Source organism: Phacochoerus africanus, chromosome 15, assembly GCF_016906955.1.
Source record: "Phacochoerus africanus isolate WHEZ1 chromosome 15, ROS_Pafr_v1, whole genome shotgun sequence".
Classification (NCBI taxonomy): Eukaryota; Metazoa; Chordata; class Mammalia; order Artiodactyla; family Suidae; genus Phacochoerus; species Phacochoerus africanus.
The window spans coordinates 48,419,067-48,441,827 of record NC_062558.1 but is presented as its reverse complement, the minus strand read 5'-3'; the positions used below and the strand labels follow the sequence as shown (position 1 = coordinate 48,441,827).

The window sequence follows — 22,761 nt, the reverse complement described above, 5'->3', positions numbered from 1 at the left end:
TGTTGTTTGTCTCAAGTTTTTTATTGTTGTTGTTGTAGTTGTTGTTATTGTTACTGTTTAATTTTATGCCTGTACCTGTGGCATATGGAAATTCCCAGGCTAGGGATTGAATCTGAGCCATAGCTGCAACCTGTGTCACAGCTGCAGCAATGCCAGATCCTTTAACCCACTGCACTGAGCCAGGGATTGAATCCATACCTCCATAGCAACCTGAGCCACTGCAGTCAGATTCTTTTTTTGGGGGGGCGGGGGCTACCCTGCAGGTTACCCTGTCCACCCTATAGCCTAAGGAGCTGCAGCTACAGCAATGTCAGATTTTTAAATCACTGTGATGGGCCAGGGATTGAACCTGTGTCCCAGTGCTCTTAAGACACTGCTGATCCCATTGTGCCACAGTGGGAACTCCTCAAGGTATATTTTAATTTCCTTTTTTTTTTGTCTTTTTGTCTTTTCTGGAGCCACGCCCGCCACACATGGAGGTTCCCAGGCTAGGGGTCTAATCACAGCCATAGCCGCCAGCCTACGCCAGAGCTACAGCAACACAGGATCTGAGCCGCATCTGCAACCTACACCACAGCTCACACCGGATCCTCAACCCAGTCAGCAAGGCCAAGGATTGACCTGCAACCTCATGGTTCCTAGTTGGATTAGTTAACCACTGAGCCACGACAGGAACTCCTTAATTTCCTCACTGACCTATTGTTTTTTTAATAGCATGATGTTTAGTCTCCATGCAGTTCTTTTTTTTTTTTTTTTTCCCTCTTATTTCTAGTGTGGTTGATTTCTAGTTTCATGCCATCGTGCTCAGAGAAGATGCTTGAAATATATTTCTGTATTCTTGAATGTGTTGAGGTTAGTTTTGTGCCCTAGTATGTGGTCAGTCCTAGAGAATGTTCCATGTGCACTTAAAAAGAATGTATATTCTGGGTTTTTTGATGTGTCCTGAAAATATCAATTATGTCTAACTTTTCTATTATGTTATTTAAGATCTCTGTTGCTTTATTGATTTTTCATGTAGAAGATCTGTCCATTGAGGAGTTCCCAACGTGGCACAGTGGTTAATGAATCCAACTAGGAACTATGAGGTTGAGGGTTTGATCCCTGGCCTCGCTCAGTGAGTTAAGGATCTGGCATTGCCATGAGCTGTGGTGTAGGTTGCAGACACGGCTCAAATCCTGCATTGCTGTGGCTCTGGCGTAGGCCAGTGGCTACAGCTCCAATTCGACCCCTAGCCTGGGAACCTCTATATGCTGTGGGAAGCAGCCCTAGAAAAGGCAAAAAAAAAAAAAAAGAAAAGACAGAGGTCATATAACACTTGGACAGAATGTTGAAAAAACTAGGAGGACAATCATAATTCCCACCCCTTCTCACCAGATGACTGGTTGCATAATAGTGGGCGTTATTTTTTTATGCGTTCATTTCCTGTCTGTCTCTGCTTGTTTTATTTTATTTTGTATTTTTAGGGCCGCACCCACAGCATATAGAGGTTCCCAGGCTAGGGGTCCTATTGAAGCTGTAGCCACTAGCCTATACCACAGCCACAGCAACTCAGGATCTGCAATCTACACCAGAGCTCACGGCAATGCCAGATCCTTAACTCACTGAGTAAGGCCAGGGCTCGAACCCGAGTCCTCATGGATATTAGTTGGGTTCGTTAACCACTGAGCCACAATGGGAACTCCAGTGTCTCTGTTTTAAAATGGATATACAGGAGTTCCCATCGTGGCACAGCGGAAAACGAATCTGACGAGGAACTCTGAGGTTGCGGGTTCTATGTAGTATGTATTTATTGAAATAAAATTCCACCTATAAATGGACCTGCACAGTTCAAGGCTGTGTTATACAAGAGTCAGCTATTCCTGTTTTGTATCTTGCCTTTTTTAACCTTGTATATATTGCTATCTATGATGATTCTGTTAAGACTTCAGGAAAGTACACACTTTAAGTGGCTCTACTATCATAGTTGATTTTGCAAGTGGTCTTTACTGTCATGAATGATACTGTAGAGGACATCTTTGCACATGGACCGTATCCTCAGGCTGAATGCCTGGTTGCGGAATTGCTGTCTGAAAGGGTCTGGACATCTGTGTAGTTTGTGCTTTGCCTTTGGCGTCTAAACCTATTGTACCAGTTTGTGGTTGGCATTATTTGGTACAGGAACCACATTGGATATTCGCAAAACAGTTCTCATAGATGAACATGATTCCTCTCTATTTTATTTTTAAGATTTTAATTTTTTTCTGTTATAGTTGATTTACAGTTTTCTGTCCATTTCTGCTATACAGCGAAGTGACCCAGTCATTCATACGCGCACACACACACATACATTCTTTTTCTCACGTTATCCTCCATCTTGTTCTATCACAAGTGATTGAATATAGTTCCCTGGGCTATACAGCAGGACCTCATTTTTTTTTTATTTTTTAAATTTTTTAAATTTTATTTATTTATTTATTTATTTTTGTCTTTTTGCTATTTCTTGGGCCGCTCCTGCGGCATATGGAGGTTCCCAGGCTAGGGGTTGAATCGGAGCTGTAGCCACCGGCCTACGCCAGAGCCACAGCAACATGGGATCCAAGCCGCGTCTGCAACCTACACCACAGCTCACGGCAACGCCGGATCGTTAACCCACTGAGCAAGGGCAGGGACCGAACCCGCAACCTCATGGTTCCTAGTCGGATTCGTTAACCACTACGCCACGACGGGAACTCCTTTTTTTAATTAATGAATTTTATTACATTTATAGGTGTACAACAATCATCACAACCAAATTTTTACAGCATCTCCCTCCCAAACCCTCAGTGCATCCCCCCACCCCCCAGCCTGTCTCATTTGGAAACCATAAGTTTTTCAAAGTCTGTGAGGGATCTCGTTGCTTATCTACTCCAAATGCAATAGTTTGCATCCACTAACCCCAGGCTCCCTGTCCATTCTATTCCCTCCGCCTCCCCCTTGGCAATCGCAAGTGTGTTCTCCAAGCCATGAGTTTGTCTTTTCTGTAGATGGGTTCTTTTGTGTCTTATATTAGATTCCATATATAAGTGATATCATATGGTATTTGGCTTTCTCTTTCTGACTTCACTTAGTATGAGAGTCTCTAGTTCCACCCATTTTGCTGTGATTCCTCTCTTCTTGAATTCATTCCTTCATTCAACAAACCTTTGAGCTTCTTCCATATGCCAGGCCATGCTGGGATGCTGGGGATCCACTAGTGAATAGAACCAGAGTTCCTGTCCTCAGGGAGCTTCCCTTATTAGCGGGTGAGACACATAAGAAACAAACAGACACATGGGCATGTTGAGTGGTTAAAATGCCATGGCAAAAACTTAGGTAAAGGGCAGAGTCATGGGCTGGGGCAGAGTCGGCTGGGTCCGAGGCAGGCAGGGGAGGAAAGAAGGCCCTGCTCAGCACCATGTGGGCTGAGTGGCATCTGAGGGGAGGGGGGAGTGGTCCAGGCAGAGGCTTGAGAGAGACAGAGAATGCTTGTCTCTGTTGAGGGAGAACAGAGGGCCCCTGTGGCTGGAGGCGCAGAGGGCAGAAAGGTAGGAGGGCGCGAGGACCCCATGGCACCAGTTCAGCCTGTCTCCTGAATGAGGGGAGGGCTGAGTGCTGTGGGTTCTGATGGAATAGTCCTAGCTGCTCTGCACACACATTAGGAGGCTGCTGAGAGGCTCTGACAGGATCCCAGCAGGAGAAGGTGGTGGCTTTGATCAGGGTGGGAGTGGTGGAGGTGGGGAGGAGGGATTCGATTCTGGATGTGTGTGTTTTAATTAGAGTATAGTTGGTGTACAATACTATATGTTGTGGGTGTACAACATAGAGATTCACAATTTTTAAAGGTTATACTGTTTATAAACGATTGGCTATATTTCCTGTGTTTTACAAAATAGTCTTTTTTTTTTTTCATGACCACACCTGCGGCATATGGAAGTTCCCAGGCTAGGGGTCTAATTGGAGTTGCAGCTGCCAGCCTACACCACAGCCATGGCATCACTGGATCCGAGCCGCATCTGTGACCTACACCACAGCTTATGGCAACACCAAATCCTTAACCCATTGAACCATAATGGGATTGAGCCTGCATCCTCAGACAGTGTTGGGTCCTTCACCCACTGAGCCACAGTAGGAACTCCCAGTTTGTTGTATTTTTTTAGATTCCACATTCGATTCTGCGTGTTTGGAGGGGGAGAGAGGATGCACTGGTGGATTGGATGGGAAAGGGGAAGAGAACTGGAGAGGGACTGGTGATTTTTTGCCTTGAGCAGATGGAGGGTGGAGTAGCTCTTACTGAGAGCTATGGAGGAAATAGGGACATTGAGACTCATCCCTTAACACAGTTTGTCATTTGCTTCCTGTAAATGTGAATCCACTTCAGCATTTTTCGCATATTTATTCTCCGTTTATATTGACTCGGAGCGTTTGTAAATTTTACTTTTCCTCCAAATGGCATAGAGCAAGGAACCCACACTCCTCCAGCCCTCAGAGTGGGAGCCAGGGGCTGGGAGCAGAGGAGACACTTCTGCAAGTCTCTTCAGGAACTCATGATGGCCTTCCTGAAAAAGCTCTGACTTCATGGTCAGAGCAGTTCACTGGGGCTGCCCGGGCCTGGCATTGCACCTTGGGGAGGGGGCAGTTGATGTAGGGCCTCTGCGGAGTGCTGGCTTGGATGGACAGCTACCAGGTGTGCCCAGAGTCGCATAGTCTGCACTCGTGTGGCAGCTATGACTTCAGATATGTCGTTCCTTCTGTCCCGTAAGTCAAAAAGGAGGAACAAACCTTCATAAGTGCTTATTAATGAGAGGGGTGGCAGGTGTGTGGTAACCGTAAGCCCAGGGTCGGCAGGTGACATCTGATGGCAGGTGTGGGGGTGCACAGGTGTGCTGACCTCGAGGTTTCCTGTTCCACGCAGAGTGGCCTCTGGTGGCAGATTGCCTTCACTCTCTGGCTTCTCCAAGGTGTCCTTTCTGCCTTGACTGGACCTGAAGAGAGAGGTACAGGTAGTGGGGAAGCTGGCCTGTGGAAGGGTCCCCTTGGGGAAGACATGGGCTGTGTCCTCCTTTTGCCAGCCTTGGAGCTGACTCTGAGGAGGTGGTGCCTAAGGCTGCAGAGGTATTATGAGTGGTGGCTGGCCTGTCCCATCAGGCCTAAGGGCTGCCAAGCAGACAGAAGTGAGTGAGGGGTTTGGTCCTGCGTTTCCCCTGTGAAGCAGCAGTAGGGGGTAGGGGCACCCCAAGAGTGGGCCTACCTGTCCTCCTCACTTCAGAGCAGGAGACACATGGTGGAGAATTCTGTCTGGTTTTTTTCTCCCCAGCAGTAGAATTTAGAAGTTTTTCTGTAACTTAAAGTCTTCCTTTTTTTTTTTTTTTTTTTTTTATCGTGAACACTTTTGAACAGAGAAGAAAAGTTGAGAAAAGAGTTACCTACACACAGCACCACTTGACTGACCAGGTGGTTACTCTTTTAGCATATCTGCTTTGTCTTCTGTATATATGTACTTTTTCTCTGAGCCGTTTGTAAGTACATTGCAGACATTATGAAACTTCACCCTGGAACACTTCATTCTGTACCTGACCTGACTGAGGAACACTTGTCTGGGCCCTGCCGTGGGCCTGGGCGAGGTCGGGTTTGAGAAGCAGCAGTGTGGACAGCAGGCCCCAGGCAGGAGCCCTACCTACCTTAGCACCGCTTCCTTGTTTCTGGCCTCAGTTTAGTATTTTTTTAAATGTATGGTGCAGCCTTCCAGCCATGGAAAGGAGTAAAACCATATCAGCCTGTTCCATCACTGTTATTGCCCATGTCGCCCATCCATGGGCCTGTACTCAGCATCCTTCTCTGCTCCATGGTCCACGACCCTGGACAGTGTTGAACACATTTACATGTTTTTAAACTTCCTGTAATTATTATAGCTTTATTGTTCCCCTCTGTAAACATGCTGCTGCCAAATCCCTCATGAAGTTGTGAAATGAGAATGATGTATGTGTAAATACTTAGTCCCATGTGGCAGGGGGTAGAGATTCAATAAGTTCTATTTTACTTCTTACCCAACAGGTGTTGAGAAAACAATTACAGTTCTTAAAATCGGCAGTCAGTCAGTTGGCGGGCAGTAGACCCTCCCACCTGCCCAGCTCTGCCCTCAGAGAATCCTAGGCTCATTCTGGGGTAGGAGGACATCTCAGGGCCTTCCTTCAAGGTACCTGCCAGGAATGGCAGCAGCTACTCCTCCAGCAGCTACTCCAGCCTTTCCTCTCCCCGGGGTCTGCCAGCCCAGGGGCTGCTCTGTGTCTGGACCACTTGGGAGCACAGCGGAGGGCTCAGGGCCAGAGGCTTATTCCACTTCGAGCACTTTGTCTTCCTGTCTTGCTGCAACCTCCTCGCTGCCTGGAAAAAGTCCCAGGCAGCTCAGAAACATTGACAAATGCAAAGGGAGAATTTGGCAGGCCTGTAAGAAGCCTTTGGATTAAAAAATCACCTGAGGGTGCTTCTTGCTCTTCTGGGCTCCTTGCTCAGGCTTCTGTGAGGCTGATAACCTGGCTCTTCATTCCAGCCATCACCTGTCTTCCTCAAGGGGCCTCAGCTGCCGCCCCCCAGGGAATGCAAACTAGTAGGGAGCACCTGCCACCCTGTCCCGCTGCTACCTTCCAACCCCTGGCACAGTGGGACATGGAGTTCACACTGCAGGGAGCGGCAGTGGATTGCCCTGAGGGGAGAGGCCTGTCCACAGGTGCTGGGGGCCAGGTGACCTGGGGCCTGCAGAGCCTTGCAGTAGCACTAGGGGGCACTCCCGCTTAGGGGAGTCCAAATCAAATGGGAGGACGGAGTGTGGCTGGCTGCCCAGAGAGTCTTTATTTGAGGTTGGAAATAAACCTGCCAAATGGTTTTTTGTTTTCCCCAGAAATCCTGTAAAGTATGGTCTGGAATCCAAAAAGCATTTCCCTACTGAGAAATATATGGTGGAGGACAGGTTAGAAGGTGGTGAGAGCTAGTCTCAAGGCATGCCCATGGGCTGATTTATGAGTTTGCTAAGCACCAATCAGCCGGAGAGGCTTTAAGAGGTTACTGAGGAGTTCTGATAGGCATGGAATGGCCCGTTGGTCATTTTACAGTGGAGAGCATCAGCACTCCAGAGGCTGCTCAGCAAATGAGAATCTGAGCTTTAGATCCATAGACTCGTTTTTCCCCTGAGGTATAACATGGGCTGGGTCTGTTCTGGATGCACTGCAGCCTTGGGGGAAGTCAGAATGGTCTTCCCAGATTTCTGGTTCTTGAATCTAGTGTTGCTAGGATTCTGTGTCAGCATCTTCCTGTGCTTTCAATCCCTTTATCCCCTCTCATGAGGTGTTTGGTTGGAGCTCTGAGGTGAGAAGGGGTCTGAAGTCTCACTGGGAGCTGAGAATGCTGCAGGCCAGGGTAAGGAGACTGAAGTGGGTAAGGTATTTGTCAGCCCTGTGCACCCTGCTGCCTCCGTGTTCCTACTGGCGCATTGTAGGTGTTGAATGCCATGGAAGTCCATGAGGTAGGACCCTACCCATCTTCTCCCCCTTTCCCCCCTGTGGTGTCCCAGGTTGAACAGTTGGTTGGGCTGGATCTTGATGAGGCGTCGGGTATGTGGGGCTGTGTCTGCATGCCACTTTGTCCTCTCTCAGGCTTCCTTGGCTCAGCTGCCCATCTCGTCACAAGCCCTGTAGGCTCTCTTCCCTGTTCTAATGTTGCTCTAGAAACTAAATTCCCAGTGGTCAGAAGAAACTGAGGTTGTACCTTTGTTCAACAAATCAGGGCCCTGGATTCCACATCCTTTTTGGGGTTGAGTAGTGGTGGTTTTCCTGGCCAGATCCTACCCCTCCCCTAAAAAGTGTTAAGTTGGTTCATTCCATTCGTGTTGACTGAGTGCTTCTGGTGGGCATGAGGGTGGGGTTCTTACCCCACAGGCCAGAGCCCTATCACCTAACGGGGTAGAAAGATAAGTCGAGAATCACCCCACAGGTTTTGATCCCAGAGAGGAAGCCTGCGTGCAGGGCGGGTCTGGACCTTGCCCACTGGGTCTTCTTTGCTGTTCTGCACTGGGGGATTTTTTGTGTCTGGTATGACTTCCTGGAGCAGAGGGGGCGGAATAGGGAGCAGCCTCATGTTCTGTGTGGAGTGTGGGGAGGAGCGAGGGCTTAGACACCTGCTGTGCAGCTGGTGGGGGGGGTAGAAAAGGTGGCTGGAGGTGGCTTTTTGCTGTCTCGAGCAGCTGGCCCTCGGTGTAGTCAGCAGCACATGGAGGCCCTCGCGTGGGCTGGAGGGGCGCGTGGGAGTGGGGTCCGGCTACCCAGTCCCCAGCCCGTGGAGATGGCCCCGGGAAACCCTGTGACCCCGGCAGCCGGTTGCATGTTCCCGCCGTTCCCCTTGCCTCGCCCCTCCCCTTAAAGGGACCCCGTGCTGAGGGGCGGGGCACGGCTGACGAGCTTGGTGGCAGGCCTCCTGCCCCCGCCCCCGAGCGGGCCTGAGTGGCTGGAGCCCGAGCCCTCGCTTGCCGCCCGCAGCCCGGCTTCCGCGGAGCGGCACCTCCCTGCGAGTCGAGTCGGAAACCGAGTAGGCAGCAGGCGGCGCGGAAGCTGAGCCGAGCCGCGGACTACCTGCCGGTGAGTGAGCCTCCTTGCCCCGCGCAGCTGGAAGACCTGCTAAAGGATCCTGGAGGCCGTCCGGGTCCCGGGGTACGGGTCTCCTGTTACTTCTTAGGGACGGAGGAGCCCGCCCCACAGCCCCGGTCGAGCTGTGGCTTCCCGGGCCCCACACGATGGGTCATGGGGCCGGCCCGATGAGCTCACTTCCTCCGCATCCTGTAGCATCTCCTCGCCCCACGCTCAGAAAAGGGAAATGCTGGCCTTGCCAGCAGCTCTGTGTCCTGCGCCCAGAGCTCCAGGCCCATTTCCTGTCCGAGGGGCCTGGGGTGGGCGCCGGAGGAGGGAGAGCAGCATAGTACCTCAGTGGGACCCATACGTGCTGATTGTCACCTGGTACCTCCCGAGGGGGGGGAGGGTGTGACAGAACCCCATTCCCCACCAGTGCCAAGGATTGCCCCAGAGAAGGTTCCTTTCCTTGGAGGAATTTAAGAAGGACCCCTGCCAAGTTCTGTCCCCACCTCTCCCACCCTTGAAAGAGGCACCTCTGGATCCTGGTCTTTGCTGCTTCTTCTCTCACCCAAGGCTTCCCCAAGATGGCTCACCCGTTTTGCCGGGGAGAATCCATTTTCCTGGTTCTCTATTTCTGACATTTTGTCTGCTTCTAGCCCTGAAACTTGGGGGAGGAATGATTCGTGGTCCCACCAGGATACAGATGCCTGGCAGCCCTGCCCTACAGAGTGGGAGTGTGCCCAGCAAGTAAGGCCTGGGTGTCTGGATTTGGGGACACTGGGGGTTTCAGTCAAGGCTTCAGGCCAGGTAGCTGGCACCCATTGAGCTTTCTACTCAGGGAGTGGGAGCACATTCTTGTGTTTTTGAGGGCTGCACATGTGCAGGACTGCAAGGCTTTCATCCTGGACGGTGAGGGGTGGGCGGGGATGTTGCAGTACTGCTCACATGTGAACCCCCAGAGCAGCCTGTCCTGACAGTGGTGCCCCCTAACATGGTCCTATTGTGCCATCGCTTCCTGTTCTGTTGCTGCTCCTTTGGTTTCGGCTCCTCTCAGAACTGCTGCCCCTGCCCTGTTCCTTCCATCTTCCCAGTGGTAGCAAACTTCTGCCCTCCCAGAGCATGGGTTTTGAGGGGGACGGAAGGTGTCGGAAACCATATCTGCACTAAGCTCTTGGGTGAGAGAGAGGCGTGAAGTTTCTGAGCAGAGTTTTGGGTGAGCAAGAGGAAGGACCCTTCGCATTTCCAGAAGATGAGGAAACTGAGACCCAGAGAGCGCCTGTGACTTGCAAGGCCTTTTCCAGCTCTCAGGCTGAGGGTTGGGGGAGGACCCCCAGGATCGAGTAACCAGATTGTTCTTGTCTCCCACCAAAGCCACTCTGAGTTCTCATGTTCCACATGGCTGGCCCTTAGGCCAGGTAATGACTTTAAAGTCCTACTGGTCACAGCTCCAAACTTGCCTCCACAGAGTGTCCTTGAGACTCTCGGGGGAGAGGGAATGTGTCTGTACCTCAGGGCACCCTCCTTGCAGGCTCCTCATCCAAGCCTGAGCCCCATAAGTTGCACCCAGGGAACCAGAGAGGGAGAAGGCTCTGGGTTGGCCTCCAGAGGCCATCGCAGGCACAGAGGGCAAGTGGGGCTCTGAGATGGGGATGCTGGGAGCTCTGTTGGCTGAGGAAATGGCTCTGCCCTTGCGTATTGAGAAAGGGTGACCTCTTGGGACCCCCTTCCCACTGTCCTGCAAGTACTGGCCCATTTTCTGAGGGACAACTGAATTATCTGCTTCCTGGGAAACTTTTGGGACCCAAATCCAATGGTAATTTGGAAGAAGCTTAACATCGTGGTCTCAGTGTTCCGTTTTAGAAGAAGAGATAGAGTGGTGACCAAGACAGGACTCGAGTGTGAGGACTTCCTGCCTGGACCCTCATGGCAGTTGCTGGAGTCTCTCCAGAATAGTAGCTCCTTGAGTTGCTCCCTACCCACTGCTGTCTCCTCCACTGTGAAAGGGGGCGAGGGCCTGCTCTGCCCTGGTGGGCTGTCTGGCCTGGCCAGGCCACTGCACTGGAGGCCCTGGGGTAGAATGAAATGCAGAGTGAAATGCAGAGGCACACGTGGGAACCTGAGATTTTGGGCCAGGCAAGGTTTGTGTGTGGGCTCCTGAACATGCCTTTCTTGACTGCATGCGCAGTTGTCACCATCCCACCCATAGGACAGCGAGGAAAACTGGCAGGAGGAAGCCTTACTAGCCCCAACTGTGAACCCTGGATGTGCATGTAGCCCAAACTTTTTGGAGTTTCCAAAGTCTCATCTGGAGCTCAGCACCAGGCTTACCCTCCACTGCATATCACCCATCACCAGACTGGGTGGGGTTTCCCTGGAGAGTGGGACAGGGTTGTGCTCACAAGGTGGGCGGGGCTATGCTCAGGTGGGCGGTACGATGGGACCTAGCTAAACCTCAGCAGGGGCCTTGGGCCTAGCCCTGAAGCAGGAGGCCTGGGTGGGCCCCCTTCTGCCACTTACCTGCCACTCAGCGACGTAGGTGGCCTGGGGAGATGAGCTTGCCTTGGGGTCCTGATCTGAGGTGGGCTGGGCCTCAGCAGGGATGGAAATCCATGATAACATCCAAACCTTAGTTGGCCCCTCAGCCATGCACACCCAGGGCAGGTGCCAGGCTGGCCTCTCCTTGGCTGAAGTGGGTTTCTTGGGGCATTAGACTCAGCCTTTGCAGGTTGTGTCATGTCCGAATTGAGGCCTCTTGCTCTTTCCCCGCTCGTAGGGACCTGCATTATCTTCATCTAAAGATGGCTTCAGGACACGGGATTGGGGCTGTGCCAGGTGGGGGATTTATCTGCGGGCACTGGGCCTTGTGGAGGTGCAAAGGAAGCCGAGTGGCTGTGGCCAAAGTGCTGTTTCACCCAGAGAGGTGGGAGGGCAGATGGCCAGTTTCCCTGAAGTCCCTGAAGTCCTCCTGTCCTGAACAGGCAAGGTGCGAGGAGAGGGCTGAGCAGGCCGGACCCCAGGATCTTCCTGCCAAGTGTCTCCTGCCTTTCCTGGCTCTCATCCCTCAGATGCTGTTTTGCTACCTGAAAGGAAAATGGGTCAGGTCCTGGCAAGGGAGGGGCCGCCTGGTCGCAGACAGGCCGACGCTGGGCACCTGCCTGGAGCACAGGGCTCAGATTCCTGCTTGTCCTCCAGGGGCCTGGAAGCACCCCATCCCCTTCCTGCCATGAGTGCAAAAGGGCAGGCGGGGGATGGGGCTGCCTGAGCAGGTGTGTGACCAGCGTCTGTCTCTGCAACAGCCCTGATCTCTCACCTGAGCCCTCGGACCAACTGTGCCTGGGAGGCCAAGCAGAGGAGCGGTGACAGCAGGAGCTCCTCTGGGGGAAGGGAGGAAGGAGGAGAGACAAAGAGAGTGAGCCTGGCGCCGCCTCCCTGCGCCGCCCACCATGTGTCAGTCTGAGGCGCGGCGAGGACCTGAGCTCCGCGCTGCGAAATGGTGAGATGCTGCCGGCCACGGCTGGGTCCTAACCCGCTGTGCCCCGCCTTGACCTCCGGAAGGTCAGGGTTCATGTCCAACGGCCCCGTGGTGGAGGTGGCAGCGGCAGCAGGGGGCCAGGGGACCAGCCCCCACGGCTGGAGGGGCCTGGCCCCGGGACCCTGAGCCGCAGAGCCCGCTTCAGGTACTGGGGTGGGTGGGGGGGCTTGTAGCCTAGTGTCTGTGCTGCCCCGCTGCCCTGCTCAGGGCTCAGCTTCTCTGAAACTGGTCCTCCCTCTTCTGCAGAGGGCAGGGCGAGTGGGGGGAGCCCCAGGGGAGAGTGATGATGTGTCGGGCTTCACTTGGGCCCTACCCGCTTCCCTGACCTTTTTGAAACTCTGTGGTGGGGGTGGGGAGCAGCGGGAGAGAGAAGGGACGCAGGGACCTGATGAGCAGTGCAGATGCTGCACCTTCCCGTGCCACCATTGAGCTGCAGGGCCCCGTGGCAGACTCCATTCTCCATTTTTTTTTCTGCTTTTAATATCAACTGAGATGCCTCTTTGTTCCTTGGTTTGTTGAGCAACTGGGGCCAGAGGACAGCTGCTCTGGGAGCACACAGGCACAGATGGGAGCCTTATTTTCCAGTTGAATATAGTGTTTTTGCGGATGAGGAAACTGAGGGCTGGGGACTTTCTTAGAGTGAGTGTCAGTGTGGCCTCCTGATGGTCACACTTGGGCCTCAGGAGCACTTTCTAGGTCCTAGGCATGTGGCAAGGTAGCTTGGACTTCATTGTTATGCCTCAGGAGTCCATTGTTGAGTGGAAAGGCTCATTCCAGGCTACAACTCCCTCTAGGCCAAGCCTGTGCTGAAGGCCTCAAATTTGGGCTGGTGGGGTCGGGGAAAACCCATCTGCCTTTACTAAAAGGAGGGGCCTAGGTCAGGTGTGTGGTCCCAGCAAACCTGGGAGGTGGCCTGAGGGCTGGCGGGGAGCTTCCCCCCACCAACCTCTGACCTGATGTAAAAAGACCACGGGTCTGGTGGAGCAGCAGCTGGTGTGTGTGCGCGCGCGTCTGTATGCACACACACTTGTATACATTCATGTGTGTTTTCCTTTGTGAACATGTCAGGCCCGATCCCTTAATTTATCAGATGAGGAAGTAAGAGGCCTAGAGCCATAAAGAGATTTCCCCAGATCCTGTGCCTCAAGGAGCTGGGGAAGATCAGAGCCCTTGTGAGCAGTGCTGGCCTCAGGCAGATGGGGGGCCGAGAAGCAGGCTGTGCACTGTCTTTCCAGTGAGCTTAGCCTCAAAGGTCCGTGCTGGGGCCCCTGCCAGCTTCAGAAACTGCTCGGAGATGTGCCAGGAGCTAGGCCTGGCCTCACCTCCTGTGTCTCAGTGGACAGGCATGTAGAGAGACGGGGAAGTGAGTCTGCTGACCAGAGGCAGCCAAGCCCCCAACTCGAATGGGGTTGGGATGAAGGGCTGGCTGGTGCCACCTGACTCCATGGAGAGGCGAGATTGCTAAGGGTGGGGTGGGTGGATACAGTGGGGCTCCTGGTCCTCTGCTGACCCAGCCGTATGTGGACATGTGCCCTGCAGGTTGTACTTTCCCCAGCTGGCCCTGAGGCGGAGGCTGGGACAGCTGAGCTGCATGTCCAAACCCGCCCTGAAACTGCGCTCCTGGCCCCTGACAGTCCTCTACTACCTCCTGCCCTTTGGCGCCCTTAGGCCACTCAGCCGGGTGGGATGGAAGCCTGTGAGCAGGGTAAGTGTGCAGGTTGCTGGCCTTGGGCAGGCCTTAGGTTGGGGCCCAGGTGATGGAGATGAGAGATGAGAGGTGGTGCTGTGGCTCAGCCCTTGGGCAGGGTCTGGATGGAAGATGAGTTGGTTGAGGTGGGCTTGTCAGTGGCTGTGTGGGCTGCAGAAAGGTGACTAAGCGGCCTGCTGTCCACTGCCTGCCCTCTGCCTGCATGTGTGCCATGGGGGCTCTGCTTCTGGAAAGAATCCACATTGGGCATTCAGAAAATGATGTCTGGCTGATTTCCTGTATTTAGCCTAAAAGAGCTCATAGGTAATTTGAGAAGAATCCAAGTTCATATCTGATGTTAGAGGGCGGCTCAGGGAGGCTGGAGCCTGCCTGGCCCCTTGGGGTGAGGGTGCCTTTGAGGAACCCAGGAGCCCTAGGCCGGACTGGGCGAGGGAGCGGCCTGGCTGTGCCTGGCTCTTGGGCAGGCTGACCCCATAGAGAAAGCCCTATTCTCAGGCCCTTGGATAGCCCAGGTGGGTGTTGCAAGGGCTTGAAAGCTCAAGGGCACCTAAGGGGCACTGGCACCCTGGGCCACTCGTAGACAGGCATCAGCTAGGATCACCCAAACTGCTAACTCAGTACCTACAGGTATTTAAAGTTGGATGGAATTGCTTTCACACCTTGGGGACTGGGTGTGTTGGTCGTGTTCAGCAAGCAGCAGCCACCAGTTAGAAGGCAGATCCCACAATGGCAGTGGCACCTAAGGTTTAAGAGGCTGCTCTTCCAGGTTGTCTGGCCCCAGTGTGGCTGAAGAGGCCGACCCCTCCTCTGTTTCCTGGAGGAGCTCTTGCCTGTCGGGTACAGGCCCTCTGAGCACCGGGTGCTGGTGCCTCTCCCAGGAGTTGCTGGCCCCCCGGGGAGGGGGGTGTTGAATGCCCAGGGCCACTACCTTCTGTGTGGGTCTGGTTGTGCTGGTGTCAGATCCGTCCCCCAACCCCGAGTGGTCTCCCCCGAGGCCCGGGGCAGCTGCTGTGGGAACTGTGCAATGGCTGACACACCTGAGTTGTGAGTCACTGTGTCCCAGCCCCAGCTCATCCTATCTGGGAGAGATTTGGAGGCTTGGTCTGGTTCCTGATGAGAAAACAACCACATCACGAAGTCCTTGTGGGGTGGGAAGTGGCGCCTGCGGTGGTGGAGGCGGGTGGGGGGGGTGGTCAGCTGATAGGTGAGGGTGAGCCTGGTGTGACCCACTCAACTGCCTGTGGCCTGCAGGTGGCCCTGTACAAGTCGGTGCCCACGCGCTTGCTGTCGCGGGCCTGGGGCCGCCTCAACCAAGTGGAGCTGCCGCACTGGCTGCGCAGGCCCGTCTATAGCCTGTACATTTGGACCTTCGGGGTGAACATGAAGGAGGCCGCCGTGGAGGACCTGCACCACTACCGCAACCTCAGCGAGTTCTTCCGGCGCAAGCTCAAGCCGCAGGCCCGGCCCGTCTGCGGCCTGCACAGTGTGGTGAGGCCTGCACCCGCCGTGGTTCTCAACTGTGCCCTTGGGAACGGGTGGCCAGGTAGGCGGCCCTGCCCTCTGTCCTCTTTCCCTGTCTGTCCCAACAGTGAGCCTCTCCTGGCTGTTCCAGATCAGCCCATCCGATGGAAAGATCCTCAACTTTGGGCAGGTGAAGAACTGCGAGGTGGAGCAGGTGAAGGGGGTCACCTACTCACTGGAGTCGTTCCTGGGCCCACGAAACTCCACAGAGGACCTGGCCTTCCCACCAGGTGGGTCCTTGCCCGGTCACCCTGCACCGTGAAGCTGTGCCAGACATCAGAGGGTGGGGAGGGAGGCCCGTGGGCTAGGAGTCACTTTGCCCAGTTTCAGGCTTCCCTGGAGCTGGTGTCCAGGCTGCACACAGGCTGTGTGCTAAGTGGCATCAAGGACTTGTCTGAGAGCCTGTCCGTGTCTGCCCCCACAGCCACCTCCCGTGGCTCCTTCAGGAGCCAGCTGGTCACACGGGAAGGGAACGAGCTCTACCACTGCGTCATCTACTTAGCACCCGGAGACTACCACTGCTTCCACTCCCCCACTGACTGGACTGTCTCCCACCGGCGCCACTTCCCAGGTAGGCAGGGCCAGCACGTGGGTGGGAGCTGCCCCCTGGGGCCTTGGACAGAGGTCCTCAGCTTCTTGGTGTCAGGACACGGGCTCCGAAGCTGGGCAGTCCTGCTGGGAGGCTGGGGCCCAGCACACTCTGCATTTGGAATGACAGAGGGTGACACTGGGTCTTGGGCCTTCCCAGAGTAGACAGTGGGCTCTGGAAAGCTTGTCTTCCTACTGGGCAGGGAGTGGCACATCCCCATCCCCACAGGCTCCCTGATGTCTGTGAACCCTGGTATGGCCCGCTGGATCAAAGAGCTCTTCTGCCACAACGAGCGGGTAGTTCTGACAGGGGATTGGAAACACGGCTTCTTCTCGCTGACGGCTGTGGGAGCCACCAACGTGGGCTCCATCCGGATCTACTTCGACCAGGTAAGCAGAGACCAGGTCCTGCTGAAGCCCTAGGACTGGGCCACTCAGGGTGCCCTCACATCTTCTGAGCAGCCAGCTCCATTGGGACTGTAGGTTCTAGGAGTACAGACCCCATCAGGCCTGGTATGCAGAGGGGCTGGGCCCTGAGCTCCTGCTCTCTGTACCCCCAGCCACTCATGTAGCAGTGGCAGGAAAGGAGGGCCTTAACCTTGCTGCCTGGCACTTAACTTCTTCCGGGAACCCAAGGGAAGCTTGGGGTGGGCCATGCTGATGGAGGCCATGTTTGTGAGGGGCGCCAGTGCCCACCCTGCCTGCGGGGCTTCTTTTCTTGGTGTCATTTTGCCCTTCAGTCCCCTGGGTGCTGGTTTTAATCACCATTCCTGCTGGTGAACAGTTGGGTCCGATTCTTCCATGTCCCTCTGGCCCCAGTTCACAGCTGGTCATGGGCTCTCTGGTTGGACCTGAGCTACTGTCCCTCCCTCCCTTTCCAAGCAGACTTGGGGACAAGGTTTGGGACGGCAATGGAGGTATGTTTAAGGTCCACACACTCTGCCTCAACTTCCCCCAGGACCTGCACACCAACAGCCCACGCTACAGCAAGGGCTCCTACAACGACTTCAGCTTCGTGACACACACCAACAAGGAGGGCATCCCCATGCGCAAGGGCGAGCACCTGGGCGAGTTCAACCTGGGCTCCACCATCGTGCTCATCTTTGAGGCCCCCAAGGACTTCAACTTCAAGCTGAAAGCGGGACAGAAAATCCGATTTGGGGAGGCTCTGGGCTCCCTCTAGAGCCTCTTTTGTGGCCATTGCTGCTGAGGGATCTTTTCCAGAGAAATGTGAAGGTCTTTTCAAGGGGAACCTCTGAGGCTGTCTGGGGAGGGGACCATTGGGTCTGGCCAGGCAGGACCTGGGTGACTTCTGTCCCCACTGTTGGGACAAAGTGGTCAGCACCCCGTCATGCCCTCGCCCTACGTCGTCCCCTTTCCCACCTGAGATAAGGTGCACACAAGGATGATGGAGTCCCTCTTGGAGACTTTCTCATGTGCTGTATAAACTGGAGACCCTGGCCAAGCATTCACTTGGTCTCAATTTCCATTTTAAGTGGTAGTAAAGTACCTTCTTGCTGCTCTCTTATCCCTGCTTTTTGGTCTCCCTTGCACAGGGTGAGGTGCCTACCAGCACTGACTGTGGGCCTGCACGGCCCGAGACCAGGGCCATTGAGCCTTTAATGCAACTGCTTTCTGTTTCCAGATTTGCCCCACCCTGCTTGTTGGGAAAAGCCGTCTTTCCTCTTTGCACACATGGCTGAACACCTCACCCGCAACCCTGCTAGCAGCTTCTGAGGGTGGCCATCCAATGGCTTGGTGCTTTGCATGCCCAGATGAGTGACCTTCCAGAGTGGACAAGTCCTCTTTCCAGTAGGCAGGGCCCATTACCAAACCTCCTTCAGTGGTGTCCAAAGCAAGTGGGGCAGGCAGCTGGGGCAAGGGGGAGCTTGTTGTCTCACCCCATATCCAGACCTACATAAAATAGGGAAACATTGCTGCTATTGATCAGGGGCTTGTGTTGGAGGCAGAGGAACCTTGGTGTATTTGGTGGGGGGGAGAGGGGGAGGGTGTCAGTGCCTAGAAAACCTGTCCCCAGGTAACAGGTACGTAGCCTTGGGGAGCCACTGAGGGGGACAGAGCCAGGTTTCATGTTTCCTGGGGACACTGTGAATTTCTCCTGCAGGAGAAGCCATTTGAACTTTTTCAACTGTATCAGTAGCACAGTATTTTTGTATGAAAAGTGGGAGACTTCTGAACAGTGATTCATTTAATTGCAACATTTTGGAATAAAAACTCATTGCAGCTTTGCGTTCTGTTCCTGGATGTGGGGCTGTGACTAGCACAGAGTCTGCCGCAGGGCCTGGACACGGGCGATGCAGGCGCGAATGGGCTGGCGCTGGGCCTGCAGCTCAGAACTCAGCTGCTGGATCTGCATTTCCAGCTGGGAGGAAAGGAAGGGGCTGAGAGGAAGCACAGGCCAGGAGCGGTCCCAGGGCCCCCTGGGGCCTTACCTCCTGCAGCTCTTGCTGCACCTGCCGCTCTGCTTCTTGGTCCTCTGGCCTGGGCTCCTCCCGGCTCAGCTCTAGCCACCGACGCAGGCTGCTTGCTTGCCGCTGGCAGGACCTGTGGGAGTGACACACCTGCTGCCTGGGGACAAGCATACCCCGCTGCTTCTGGTGTGGGTGGAGGGAGAAGGGCTCCCATTCCTCCAGTCCTCTTCCTCGCACAGAGCTGGCCACCTGGGACCCGCCTGCTTCCCTCCCATCAAGGCTGCTGCGCAGAGTCAACCACTGGCTTCCATGCAGCAGTTAAGGTTTAAAATTTAGCTCAGCTTTTTTCACAGGTAAGGCCTTCCTGAGGGAGGAATGGAGTACCCCCTGCTCCACCCTTGAATGGGGCAGCAGGTGTGTTTCTGGGTCTTACCTAAGGTTCTGCTTCATGGTCTGGTAGTCCTGCAGTTGCTGCTGGATGCCCTCAAGCTCAGCCACCAGGGTGGTGTGGCCAGTGGCAGCAGAAAATTGAGCTTGGTCTTGACCTTCCTCCTGGCTGGGCCCAGGCTGAACCCAGGGGTCCTGGATGCCAGGAGTAGCCTGAACCCTCGAGGCACTAACTGACCCCAGGTACACACCCACAGTGTCAGAGCCAGGACCAGCCCGTGAAGTGCCCATGAAGTTCCCAGGAAGGAGCAGGTGGGGGTTGGGGGCGCTGTCCGGGGATGATGGGGCCTGGGGCAGAAGCCCAGAGGTTGTCGGCTGGGATGGCGCCTATAAAGGAAAGGTGAGCATGAGCAAGGAAGTTGGAGGCAAGTGGGGCCACAGCTAGGTCACCCAGAGTCTGGCCCTGCCCCTTCCTTCAGCACTTGACACCCATGGAAAGAGCCTGCAGCCACCCAAGCAACTCTTTTCAACCTCACTGACCTTTTACCACCCCCCCCCCCCTTACCCTCTCCAGCTATAAGAAAAAAACTTTGCAATAAGAAAAAAACTGTTGGGCCATCATTCTTGTCCAACCACAGCTGCAGCCCTCCTCCCTTCACTCCTGGTGGCAATGTCCTCTGGTAGGAATGGACCCTCTCCCATCCCCACCCCCTCTCAGGGCACAGCACTTTTTTTTGTCTTTTTAGGGCTGCACCTATAGCATATGGAGGTGCCCAGGCTAGGGGTCGAATTGCAGCTGCAGCCGCTGGCCTGCACCACAGCCGTGTGGGATCTGAGCCACGTCTGTGACCTACATCACAGCTCATGGCAACACTGAATCCTTGACCCACTGAGCGAGGCCTGGGATCAAACCTGTGTCCTCATGGATACTAGTCAGATTCATTTCCACTGAGCCATGATGGGAACTCCCGAAGCACTTCATGAACCAGCTGCTTGGGAAGCACCAGCCCCCTCTGTGACCGCACACTGTGTTCTCACCTCCCTCCTCCCTGTGACCCCTTCAACCTGTGCCGCAAATTCTTAGTTTTGTTTTGATCTCCAGCCCTGACCTTGTCTCTGAAGGCTAGGCTCAGTCTGCTGTTTGATCACAAACCTGACAGGTTGAAGACAGGTTGAACTCTTCATGCTTCACCCAGTGGGTCCCCACCCCCAGTCTTCCCTCATGCAGTAAAAGAACTTCTTATTCCCTGAGTTATTCAGGCCAGAAATCAGGAGCCATCCTGGATTCCTTCTTTCACTCTTATCAAATCCATTAGAGCGAGTCCTGCCTAGTCTGCCTCCCACAACACCCACAGCCACCAGCCCCTTCCTGCTGGACCAGAGCTCAGCAGCCAACCATCCTCCACAAATTCCTGTCCTTATAGTCCAGACTTCTCACTGTAGGGCCTTCATGACCATGATCTGCAGCCTCTTGATGGATGGTCTGCAGCCTCTTGCATGAGGGGTTTTCTTTTGTCTCTACCACTGTGTTGTAAGCAGGGCCCTCGGGCGGTTCCCTGCTGTGTCTCTAGGAAGTGGCCTCTGCACTTGGTTAATGAATGAGTGGCCTCCCTGTATCTTCCTGAGCCAGGAGTGTTCCAGAAACAATGAATACAGCTGTGGCTACAGCACCAAGCATGCAAAAATGAGCTGGTGCTAAAACCAGACCGAAGAGCAGAACCCTAGGTGGCCAAGGGGACTTACCCTGGCCCCACATGGTGTGAAGGAGGAAGGGGGCAGCAGCTCTGGGCCTGGACCCACTGAGGGGGGTGGCTTCAGGCCAGGGGCACTTGGCAGAGGGCTGCTTGGATCCAGGGCTGCCCAGGCCTTTGCCTTTGCCAGAAAGGGTGTCACCAGGGCAGGGTCACGTCCCCACGGAGCCTCAGGCCTGAGTGGAGGGAAAGCAGGAGCCAGTCCATCTACCGAGGCACAGGAAGGAAAGGGGGCCACCCACCCTAAGGCACCAGAACCACATCACCTACCCCTGCCCCTCCAGGGGGTCACACCCCAGGGGTGTCTGGCTCGCCTCTGGCTCCAGCAGGAAGTCTGGGCATCGCGGCTGCTTCCGTGCCCAGCGGGCAGCATTGCTGGGAAGAGAAAGGCTGCCCAGGGGCTGCTTGGAGCCCGAGGACTGTAGGGCGGGTTATCCAGTCCAACCCCCTAATCTTACACTAAAAGTCCAGGAAGAACAGGCAACTGCCCCAGGCACCCTACTGAGCTTCTAGTAATTCCAGGGAAGTGAGCTTGATGCCCCACCCCTGCTGTCTCATTTGACCCAGGCAAGAGGCTGGGGCCCTTGTCAGCTACGTCAGCACAGCTGCAGGGATGGGGCAGGGGCCAGGTCACAAAAAAATGAGGTTTCCAAGAGGGTACCTGTTCTGGTAACAGGACAAGTGGGGAGAACCAACAGGTCTGGGGGCAGGAGGAGGCTGCCCAACAACCTATTCCTTTGCTAACAAGATGAATGTCTTTGCCTGCACCCTGAAGGGACAGAAGCTGTGGTCCATTAGGTTAGGGCCCAACAGTATGGAAGGCACAGGACCCTGTACCATCCAAGCTCTGCCCCGGGAGGAGGAAGAGGAGACCATGGACTACTCACAGCTCCAGGAGTTGGGGTTCTTCAGCGGCCGACACCAGGCTGCCCAGAGCTCCCCAAAGCCCACGAGGAGCTGGTGGCCTCTTGGTCTCCAGGGAGGCATCGCCAGTCCCAGCAGCAACACTGCTGGGAGGGGGACCCTCGAACGTCACTTTCCTGCTGAGAACGGCGGATGTGGGAGGCTGAGGCCCCCTGCCTGGGCCCAGCGCCTTCTGTTTCCAGAGTGTGGCACAGCGACGGACAGTGCGCTGGAGACTGTGGGCTGCCTGCAAGGAGCCTCTGGTCAGGTTGTGCTGTGCCTGGCTGCTCCCATGGAAGTGGGAGGACCAGGGGCCTACCTGCACCTGCTGCTGTGCGTGCAGCCGCTGCCGGAAGGCCTTCGTGCCCGCTGCGAACCGCAGGAGACGTGTGACACCCTCCCGGAGGAGCTGCTGGTGGTAGGCCTGCACTGCCCGCTCCTGCCGTGCCTTCTTCCTCCTCCTCTCCAGCACGAAGCCCAGCCAAGCAGCCCACACCTCCAGGGAGCAGGGAAGTGAGGCCAGAGCCTCGGCCTAGGCCTCCCCGGGGCTGGGCCAGCAAGGTCTTCTCCCGGACAGGGAGCCCCGTTACCTTTGCCTGTAGCGAGAAGGCCCAGAACCACAGGGCACGTGCCGTTTCCTGCCGCTCCCGCCTCCTGTCCTCCAGCTGCGGGCCAGAGAGGAAATGTCCCCTTCAGGGAGGCCACCCAGGTCACTCTCAGACCCCTCTCGAGTCAGGCACTGCCTTCCCTCCAAAAGGAAGGGCCCAGCCCGGCCTGCCCTAAGGTGGGGGTAGAGGTGGCTCCACTGGAAACAACAAAGGAAGGAGCTCTGGGGTCTGGAGCCATTGGGCGGCGCCAGGCTCCAGCGAGAAAAGCCAGAGCCACGCAGCAGGGCTGGGGGTGAGAGGAGCCAGAAGGTTCGTTAAGCAGGACACCAAGGGCATTTCATCGAAGCCTCAGCAGACCTAAAATGCATTTCCTGCTATTTTATGGGTATCACCCCGATCTGCTTTTGTGACTGCAGAAACATGGCCCTGAAGTGACGTGGCCTTAGGTCACCAGGGGTCGAAGCTGGTAATGCTGGGAGTGACTGGGTGTGGGGGAGCCTGGGAAGGCGTGGTTTGAGAAATCGTGAACTGGGGGCAGGTTAGGAGGTGGTGGAAGGAGGGAGAGGGGAAGGGGCTTCTCCTCAGCACCCACCTGTCGTCTCCACTGGTGGAAGCAGGACTGGCAGAGCATCTGGGCCAGGAGCCGGGTGGCCTGCCTCTGCAGGAGCTGGGGAGAGAGCGCACAGGGGCTGTGGGCGAAGCAGGTGCCCAGGCCCAGG

The 22,761-nt window shown here is 55.2% G+C and overlaps 2 protein-coding genes across 6 annotated transcripts in view; one reads left to right on the top strand and one right to left on the bottom strand.

Moving 5' to 3' along the window:
• PISD (phosphatidylserine decarboxylase) overlaps positions 1–18,211 on the top strand; it is a 38,993-nt gene extending 20,782 nt beyond the window's left edge. Inside the window, exons 1-8 of one of the 4 annotated variants that reach the window (XM_047762177.1) lie at positions 8,708–9,359; positions 11,909–12,105; positions 13,684–13,849; positions 15,104–15,340; positions 15,465–15,603; positions 15,798–15,944; positions 16,191–16,351; positions 16,920–18,211. In XM_047762177.1, the coding sequence (XP_047618133.1) occupies positions 12,056–12,105; positions 13,684–13,849; positions 15,104–15,340; positions 15,465–15,603; positions 15,798–15,944; positions 16,191–16,351; positions 16,920–17,144 (1,125 nt within the window). In that variant the 5' untranslated portion in view covers positions 8,708–9,359; positions 11,909–12,055 and the 3' untranslated portion in view covers positions 17,145–18,211. Of the gene's footprint in view, positions 1–8,707; positions 9,360–11,908; positions 12,106–13,683; positions 13,850–15,103; positions 15,341–15,464; positions 15,604–15,797; positions 15,945–16,190; positions 16,352–16,919 lie in introns of those variants that run through there. The other 3 variants (XM_047762179.1, XM_047762175.1, XM_047762176.1) reach the window with 3 other exon arrangements.
• Positions 18,156–22,761, bottom strand: part of SFI1 (SFI1 centrin binding protein) — a 92,628-nt gene continuing 88,022 nt past the window's right edge. For both annotated transcript variants that reach the window (XM_047762173.1, XM_047762174.1), the window contains 9 exons: positions 22,635–22,709; positions 22,025–22,099; positions 21,754–21,930; positions 21,419–21,681; positions 20,802–20,906; positions 20,524–20,707; positions 18,827–19,167; positions 18,415–18,526; positions 18,156–18,344 (listed from right to left, as the gene is read on the bottom strand). In XM_047762173.1, coding sequence (XP_047618129.1) covers positions 18,240–18,344; positions 18,415–18,526; positions 18,827–19,167; positions 20,524–20,707; positions 20,802–20,906; positions 21,419–21,681; positions 21,754–21,930; positions 22,025–22,099; positions 22,635–22,709 — 1,437 coding nt within the window. In that variant the 3' untranslated portion in view covers positions 18,156–18,239. The remainder of the gene's footprint in view (positions 18,345–18,414; positions 18,527–18,826; positions 19,168–20,523; positions 20,708–20,801; positions 20,907–21,418; positions 21,682–21,753; positions 21,931–22,024; positions 22,100–22,634; positions 22,710–22,761) is intronic.